Raw genomic sequence first — 9,569 nt, 5'->3', positions numbered from 1 at the left:
AGTTCAATTTTACTGTTATGTTTTTTTTTTTTTATATTACTTTAGGTTTCATTTATTTTTTATTTCAGTTTTAGTTTTTTAGTTTTTTTTTTAAAATTCGTATTATTATTTCTAGTCAGCAATTTTAGTGCTTAAACTAAATGAAAATTAGAAATGTTGTCTTTGGCAACTAACTAAAATATGTGTTTTGTTTTTTTTTGTTGTCTAATATTATATTTTTATTTTATATTACAATTAAAAACAGATGCATTTGCGGTTTATTTATTTAAAAATTAACTTGAACTTATCTCCTTTTTATACGACATTTTCTTTTCTTCAATAAAAAAATGCTGCTGCATTTTTTAAAAAAGCTTAAAAATTCTTGAGATAATTTAAATATCCAACTTAAGTAAACTAAAGTTAACTGAACTCAAGCACAAACACTTTAAGTTGTTTATTACTAACACCTTATTACTTATTCTAATGTTGAATTTTAATTTGTGCTAATTAATCACAGCAATCATTTTCAACAGTGTTGCAACTGTGCGGCACTATATTTTGATTCGTGTTGATTTGCAATCTAATTTTGAACTCTACAGTAAGAAATGCTTTGTGGTTGTTGATGTAGGACAGTGATGTTCTTACTCTGGACACTGTGTGATGATCACTGTAGGGTTCAGGCCACGGCCAGGACTCGGCTCGCCCGGTGCTTCAATCTGATTGGACAGCTTGTAGCTATTAAAAAGCACATGGACATCTTATTATATAGTTAATCAGTGTGTATCTGAGATGAGTTACAGAAATGTCACTGACCTTTCCTCTTCGCGCAGAGTAGGTACGCTGTGATACCACTGAACAAACGTCTCATCCGTTCTGAAAATGCTGTTTCTACACGAGGACTGAAGGAGGCGAATTTGAGCAATGACTTCAAACTCCTGAAATCAAGAGGACGTGATGTTAATATATTTGTAAACAACTTAAAAGAATGACAATCAAGTATATAATCACCATAAACTCACCCGTCGTCTTTTATCGAAGTTGATGAAGCCATTCTGTAAGAGACATTACATTTTGGTTTACATTACACCCTGCCAATGCAACGCTGACTTAAGAGTTTTGTTCTGACACATCTTGATTCTGTCAGATGAGCTTTGACAAACATTGTGAAACCACTGCTATTTTTATACTTCACAGCTGGATGTGCTGATACTGTCTTTTGCCCCCTTTTTTTGTTTCATTGCGGGCTGTGAACTGAACATCACCTCTAATCGGTCTTTGACTGCAGTGTCCAGCATGGTGAGATCTCGGAGGAAGATGCCCAGGTACGGCACAGTGCCCTGAGCGCACGACTACAAAAGAAATACAGCTTTCAGATACATCAAAGATTATAAACACTGCATCACATCATAAACACAGCGGGTAAAATAAGTATTGAACACGTCACCATTTTCTCAGGACAGGATTGCTTTCTAATTACTGAGAGATTTCTGCTGATGTCTTGGCTTTCCATGCCTTTTTGCAGCTCCCTTTCTTCATGTGTTCAATACTTTTTCCCGGGGTCATTCTACTTTATTACACAGAACTTGATTTCTGAACTTATTTGTTTTGTTTTCTTTGTATGTATGGATTATTTGGGTTGTTACCGGCATCTGGTGGAAATTTCATGTCATCAGTACCTTTAGAAATATATTTACTGAGAAAAATGGTGATGTGTTCAGTACTTATATACCGCTGTATATGCATATTTTTTGATATACACCGGGGCATAGAGGAGAAACAATAATGTACAGTATGTGGAAAATAATGTGTTTTTTTTTACTTTAAACCGCATAAACACATTTCATTACACCAAATACACAAAATAATGTTCTTTTTAGCAGCATCATATGACCCCTTTAAAAAGGAACAGCATTTATTCAAAATAGAAATCTTTTGTAACAACATACTATACACTACTGTTCAAAAGTTTAGGGTTAGTTTTTTTTTCTTTTCTTTTTTTTTTTGAAAAAAAAATTAAAAATATATACTTTTATTCAGCAAGTATATGTTAAATTGATGAAAAAAAGTGATAGTAAATTTGAAATTGTAATATTTCCACAATATGACTGTTTTACTGTATTTTTATTCAAATAAAAGCAGCCTTGATGAGCATAATAGATTTCTTTAAAAACATTTCAAATCGTACTGATCCCAAACTTTTAAACAGTAGTATATATTATCATTATTTATAATAATATTTATATTTCTATATTAATAATCAAATCTAATATGTTATAATATATTTAGTGTATATTTGTATAAGGATGCTTACCCCTGTAAATCTCCTGTTGTTGATTTTAGTGTCAAGGTTTGAAAATTTGGAAGTCCCCTCCTGTAAAATTAAAGTGCTTTTATTACAGAAAACTTAAATCGATTCAAATGAAAATAGCTCAGTTCCTGTGTTTGCTAAATGTTTCTGCATGATGCATTTAAATCTGTCATGTGGAATCTGAATGTGATTTCAGACTTTATGGTTGTTGTTGTTTTTTTGTCCTTTTTGGATCTTCACAATAGTGGTCACCATGATCATTAAAGCGTAATTACTCTTTTTGTGTTCCACAGAAAAAATAACAGCATAATGACACGAGGATGAGTAAATAATGACAGATTTTTCATTTTTGGGTGAACTGTTCCTTAAAGAACAGCAATAGATAATGAATTACACAACAAGTTTACAGTGTGAGGCTGTGTTTTTGCATGACTGAATCTGATATTACTCATTCTGGCCATGTCATTCGTTCCTCCCTTTAGGCCGTGCTGAGAGAACATCGATTGGCCTGATATTTTCCCATCAATGCATTGCCATGCTCTCTACTAACATTAGAGAAGGCCCGTGTGAACTGGCTGCTTTGTATCGTAGTGAGACTGACCTCTTTGAGTAGCTCACGGCTCTGGGAGTAGTTGTCTTTCTCTGAGAAGATGTCAGAAAGTTCCTCGTATCTCCTCACAGCTTCTCTGTCGGAGCAGAGGAAAGGACTTTAGGTTATTCTGCACTGCTGTTGTTAAAAATGACGTTACCGTTTCATATATTATGCATCATTTTTTGCATTGCAATGCAAATTGGCAATATAAATGTGAGGAATATTCCAGAAAAACAAGCAAAAAATTAATTAATACAAGTTTATAATATTATTAGGATTGTAATCCTTTTACAATCTTATACAGAAAAAAAAAATTCTCACCAAATTATATTTCAAATATATTAAAATTGAAAATCTATTATGTTTAAATCTTCAAATGCTAGAATTAGTTTTTTTTAATGTAGTGTTCAAAAGGGGCAAGAAAATTCATTTAATTCAAAAATGCATATTTTAGTAAACACAAAATATATTTATTATATTTTGGACAATATCAATATATTTAGATTAAAAATATATTAAAGTAAATATAAGAAACAGAATAAATTAAATGATATAAATTAAATGTATCTAAATATATGTGTGTGTGTGTGTATATATTTTTTTCTGTATAAATTTATTTAAGACAAATTTAGTCTGATATTCAAACTATATTACTCTTATTTTTTTATATATATATATATTTTAAAAGTATATCTGTATCTATGATTAATATACTAATTTATAAATATAAGAAAAATAATAAATGAAATAATTTAAAGATGTATATTTACTAATATGTCAATGTTCATTTATATTACATTAAATATATATTAGCAATATATTTTAACCCATTTTTAAAAATATATTCAAAACATATGAAAATATTTTTTTGTCATATTGGAGGAAATTCTGTAGGGCAAGTTGTACTGCACCACAAATTAATATTGACTTGATATTCCTTTAACGCATCGACGAGCAGTTTTCGAAGTAAATCCAGACCTGTCTGTTTCCTGCCAGGTCTTTCTCAGTCTGTGGATGGGGTTGCTCTGCAGCGCTGACAGAATGGCGTACAGTGAGGAGAAGTTCTTCCTGCTTCTGCAGGCCTGTTTGGGAAACAAACCACACGCTCACTTGAGTCCTTCACCCTGATGGATGGCATCGTTTACAGTGAAACCGCTCTGACCTCTGCGACGCTGATCCATTTCTCCAGCAGTCTGGCCCTCTGTTGGCTCTTCAGAGCCGTGTTCCACAAGCACGAGGCTGTGACAGCGTTTGCTAAGCAATTAAACTGCTTGATAGTAGCTCTGACCGACCAGCACGCTCCTTCCCGGCCCTTCTTATCTCTCTGAGACCACAGAGACCCCAGACAGTGATAGGGCACCAGCTTCAGAAACAGATCCTTAAGGCAAAACAAAAGCATTTCATTTAAGGATGCTACCAACAGGTCCGAGATGTTCACAGACTTTAGAGAGTGAGGTAAACTGTAACTCATTTTACTTTTAGTTTCAAACTAATCTCTGGTGTTTTCCGCAGATGTAAAGGCAGCATGATCAAACTCACTGTCTCGATCCTGGTCAGCTGCTCTGCGATCACACTGGATGGAAACCCCAGGATGCTGGTGGCATCAAACTCCGAGGGATCAGGAGATGTCACACCTTTGGTAGGATCTGTAGGAAATCAATACATCAATATGGAAAAATGGACAATAAGTGCTGCTATGTCTATCTAACCTGGAACCAGAATTTACTATTAATGCTTGCTATGAGGAAAATGTGTTTATAAAGAAAAAAAAAGTGGGGTCAGTAGGATTTTTTAAAAAGAAAATAATACTTATTCAGCAAAGATTCATTAAATTGATCAAAATTTACATTGTTACAAAAGATTTCTATTTCAAATAAATGCTGTTTATTTGAACCTTCTGTTCCTCAAAGCATCCTGAAAATAATATATCACTGTTATCACAAAAATATTATGCAGCACAACTGTTTTCAACATGTTTCTCAAGCAGCAAATCAGCATATTAGAATGATTTCTGAAGGATCACTGATGTAATGATGCTGAAAATTCAGCTTTGCATCACAGGAATAAATTACATTTTAAAATACATTAAAACAGAGAGCTGTTATTTTAAATTGCAATAATATTTGTGACCCTGGACCACAAAACCAGTCATAAGTGTCGATTTTTTTAAATTGAGATGTATACATCATCTGGAAGCTGAATAAATAAGCTCTCCATTGATGTATGGATTTGTTAGGATAGGACAATATTTGGCCGAGATACAACTTGCTTGCTCTCCCCAGGAGGATTTCCCAACCTAGAAAATAGTTCATATTGAAATTGGGGGTTCATTTTACTGTAATGTCAGTTAGTATTGCAAATAATTAACAAATTTTATTAGTAAAAATTTTATATTATTGCAAATATATATGAATTATAAGCATATGTATATGTATGGGTGTCCATGTGCTGAACACCGTACACACCGCCCTGAACACAGCAAGTGTGAATAAACACTCCACAATGCAGTTTAAAAGACATAACCGGCTATTAATAACTTCTGTTTATAGCTTGTTGTTTATCTATAGTAGTACATACTTATTGAACATCTGACGAGTGTTACTATTGCTCTCCCCAGGAGGATTTCCCAACCTAGAAAATAGTTCATATTGAAATTGGGGGTTCATTTTACTGTAATGTCAGTTAGTATTGCAAATAATTAACAAATTTTATTAGTAAAAATGTTATATTATTGCAAATATATATGAATTATAAGCATATGTACATGTATGGGTGTATAGATAAGGTTTATCTATAGTAGTACATACTTATTGAACATCTGACGAGTGTTACTATTGCTCTCCCCAGGAGGATTTCCCAACCTAGAAAATAGTTCATATTGAAATTGGGGGTTCATTTTACTGTAATGTCAGTTAGTATTGCAAATAATTAACAAATTTTATTAGTAAAAATTTTATATTATTGCAAATATATATGAATTATAAGCATATGTATATGTATGGGTGTATAGATAGATAGATGGACGGACGGACGGACGGACGGACGGACGGACGGACAGACAGATAGATAGATAGATAGATAGATTTGTTTTATGCAATTAGCTGAAACAGAGAAATAAACTGGTTTACAGAAATCAATCAAATTTACGAACTCTAGTTATACTGAATTTTATATTAGAGATGTTTTTAGTATTGTATTTACAAAAGAAGTCTCGCAAGAAGTCACAAAACAAGAAAGGACCATGCAACTAATCTTAATTTTATGCTTGTATGTTGCTGAATTTGATATCGCCAACAAAATCACTGCAAATGTGTCATCAGTATTTGATATCTGAAAGACAATGACTTTATTACTTTACACGCACTGTACCTGTCAATCAGGATGTCCAGCACTCTCTGGGTGGAGGTGAACGAGCGATAGGTGGAGAGGAAGATGGAGATGAAGGAGGAGTCGCCCATGGAGAAGGAATGAAAGAGATGGAGGACCAGCTTTTCCTCTGTCCCTGCTTTGACGTGCTGAGAGCGGGATGCTGTGGACTGGGAAGAGACGGTCGAAGATGTCAGGACAGAACTTCTGGAACGTACAGCATTGACTGTGACTTGGGAAGATGGGGCTCACCTGCGGGCCGGCGGGGGAAATGTGTCCTTGTTTTACCACCACAGTGTAGATGATACCGTCTTCCTCCATTTCGGACACAGTGGACTGAAGCAGAGAGAGATCAGAGTAAGTAAGCAGTTTGTGGATTTTTTTTCAAACAGCCTTCCAGTATACTTATTACAAGCTCACTAGGTTAGGGGCCTTGCTCTTGGTCACAATAATTAAACCTCATTGGTTGTTCCCTGTCTTATATAACCAAACTTTTTATTAAATGCATAATGTCTGCTCTGCTTCAGTTTATTTGCCCAAGACCCACCCACTTCACTAACATGAGAAGTGACCAATCACAGTTTTAGTTTTTACTTGCCTTTTTATATAATTTTACATGCAATAAATTAAGACTTGTGTGGAAAAACACATTTCGATAAATGTGTAGACTTTCATTTGTAGTCCACCCAAAAGTAATAAATAATCATTATTGCACAGACATAATGTATACTACCGTTCAAAAGTTTGAGATCAGTAAGATTTTTATAATGTTTTTGATAGAAATCTCTTATATGCTCACCAAGGCTGCATTTATTTGATAAAAATACAGTAAAAACAGTAATATTGTGAAATATTATTACAATTTAAAACAACTGTTTTCTATTTGATTATATATATATATTTTGAAAAAAAAATTTGATTGATAATTTGTTGAAAACATGATAAATTTTTTAGGATTAATAGAAAGTTCAAAAGAGCAGCAATTATTTAAAATAGTTTTTGTTGTAACAACGTAAATGCTTACTGTCACTTTTGATCAGTTAAATGCATTCTTGCTGAATAAAAATATTCATTTACTTTAAAGTTGTTTGGCTTTTAGTATGAATATGTTAGCCTTAAAGTTATCTATAACCTAGTGTGCTCCATAACAATGACAAAATTTGCATTTACAAGACATATGCATTCAAAACGTACAGTCTCTAAATTCTGCCAATATGGGTCAGCAATTTTGATGACATCGCCTTGCACTTCAGCTTCTCATCACCAATCAAATGCTCTCTAGAATCATTATAATCATTATAACCACTGTTTTGCTTCAGTAACAGTTTCATATTGAATCTAAAGGGGAAATCTATTAGACTGTGGCTGTCATACACTGTCAAATGCAGCTTTACTGAGCTCAACGGTGACATAAACAAAACGCTATTGGCTATTTAAAAAAGGGGGTGGTGCTGCTTGATATGTCCCGCCCTGACTTCCTGATTCAGTTGAAATTACGCCAACACACAGAATAACGCTGCATGTTTCAGGGCACTTCAGTGGACCTTTAACAAAAATATTACTGACCCCAAAATTCAAAATAGTGAAACAAAACAAAAAATGAAAACCAGATATTTTTCTCAATATTTATTTTCAATCTCAAAATCTGATGCCAGTAACCTTTCAAACAGCAATCTTTCAAATCTCTGATTAGTCCTGCCTTAAAAAGCACTCATTCTATCAAATGGGCACCCTAATTGAACATGACTTTGTTTCCAGGAGGACTAGCGCACCTTGGCTGCTGGATTGCATTACATAAATGCCAGCCAATCAGATTGGAACACCTGGTTTTCAGATAGTGTTTGCCAGTTTGTGTGCAATACTGCATCAGAAGGTATGTGGGCATTCTGAACATCATTGGATTTTCAGTTTTCAGCTACTATGCCACAAAACACAATAAGAAAATCATTTTATGCTGCAGCTGACACAGACTGTTTGAAAGAAGCATTTCTGTTGGCAGAAAAGGTCCAGTCTTACCAGGTCCAGTGGACAGTACCATGTGGTCTTCATCGGGGACGGCTCCCCCTAAAAGAACACAGACAAAAAAAATGTAAGTGCATCATATATTTCCAATGTAAACACTGTTTAGACTGAAGATGCATATATGCAAACATTAATAATTGGGATTAAACAATTACATAAATTACAAGTGTAAAAAAAGCGACCGTTTTCCAACAGGTTTCCAGAACACTCCCCATGTTGCCATTGGTTGGACAAACACATAGTCCCGCCCCAAACTCACGCTATTGGTTGAGCTGGTCAGGATGCACTTTGATTGGGAACATTAAACTTGACATTAAACATTAAACGGCATCTCAAAACGGCTAAATATCAGCTCAATTATTAAACTTTGCTATTAGCTATGGCTAAAGCTCCACTTTCTATCCTAACAATGGCTGCATTTAAAGCAAGGTAAGATTGCAATGGCAGTTATGTTGAGTTTGACATTTAAAGCCTAAACTCAGTGATAAGGCATCACATTTACATGTTATCTCCAACAAAAACTTTACGCATGACAGAAATCGCCTCATTCAACTTTCTGTTTCAATTTCCAGCTTTTAAACTGACGTATGCATTAGAATGCTTTTGATTTACTCAACTCATTTCACAGAGCTTTTCCAACACTAAAAATGCATGAGACAACAGGCCAAAAACAAACCCGGTGACATGGTTATGAGTAACTGTCTGAAACGTCCACATGCTTTCCAGCGGAATGATACACATCGATCACTTACTAAGATCAGTGTTCAAATTTGAACACAAATTTCAAAAAATTTAATTAAAAAGCTGCTATTCTGTCTGAGCAGGAAATGCTAAATTGTTATAAAGCACACAAGATACTTCATAATAATCTTGAGAAGTCTTGAAAAAAGCCATAACCCTAAGCAAAGCAAAACATTAATAAATTACCTCAGTTGCAGTTCATTTGCTTGAAATCATTCAGTGTTGTGTGTGCCTTAAATTGAAAAACAACTCAAGGAAAAAGACTACCTTCAACTCAGCGAGTCCAGACAGGCAGAGATCTGCCAACTTCCTGGAAATCCTTAGAGTTTGCCGGAGAACTCCATCTCCTTCAGGCCTTTTCATCTGTTCGATTTAAGCTATTTTTCTTGCTGCTACTTACAGAGGAGTGTTGATTTCATTCAGCGAGATTCTTAGTCTATCTGTCTTCCCCGCTCAAATCTCACTCTCTCTGTTATGGAGCCGTGCAAACACACCTGAGCTTGTCGCTAGGCCAACCCCCTCCACACACACACACACACACACACACACACACACACATGT

At 34.5% G+C, this 9,569-nt stretch overlaps 1 protein-coding gene across 1 annotated transcript in view; it reads right to left on the bottom strand.

Moving 5' to 3' along the window:
• Positions 1–9,569, bottom strand: part of LOC107728450 (ral guanine nucleotide dissociation stimulator-like) — a 24,408-nt gene that overhangs the window by 6,084 nt on the left and 8,755 nt on the right. Inside the window, exons 3-16 of the mRNA XM_016538611.1 lie at positions 8,262–8,309; positions 6,498–6,581; positions 6,249–6,415; positions 5,683–5,740; positions 5,345–5,348; positions 4,419–4,525; positions 4,042–4,257; positions 3,858–3,961; positions 2,889–2,973; positions 2,291–2,350; positions 1,242–1,328; positions 999–1,031; positions 793–914; positions 625–714 (exon numbers count right to left, since the gene is read on the bottom strand). Coding sequence (XP_016394097.1) covers positions 625–714; positions 793–914; positions 999–1,031; positions 1,242–1,328; positions 2,291–2,350; positions 2,889–2,973; positions 3,858–3,961; positions 4,042–4,257; positions 4,419–4,525; positions 5,345–5,348; positions 5,683–5,740; positions 6,249–6,415; positions 6,498–6,581; positions 8,262–8,309 — 1,265 coding nt within the window. The remainder of the gene's footprint in view (positions 1–624; positions 715–792; positions 915–998; positions 1,032–1,241; positions 1,329–2,290; positions 2,351–2,888; positions 2,974–3,857; positions 3,962–4,041; positions 4,258–4,418; positions 4,526–5,344; positions 5,349–5,682; positions 5,741–6,248; positions 6,416–6,497; positions 6,582–8,261; positions 8,310–9,569) is intronic.

Source organism: Sinocyclocheilus rhinocerous, unplaced genomic scaffold, assembly GCF_001515625.1.
Source record: "Sinocyclocheilus rhinocerous isolate Xijiao unplaced genomic scaffold, SAMN03320098_v1.1 scaffold66, whole genome shotgun sequence".
NCBI lineage: Eukaryota > Metazoa > Chordata > Actinopteri > Cypriniformes > Cyprinidae > Sinocyclocheilus > Sinocyclocheilus rhinocerous.
Note: the sequence above shows the minus strand (reverse complement) of the source record. Positions and strands in the feature narration are given on the sequence as shown.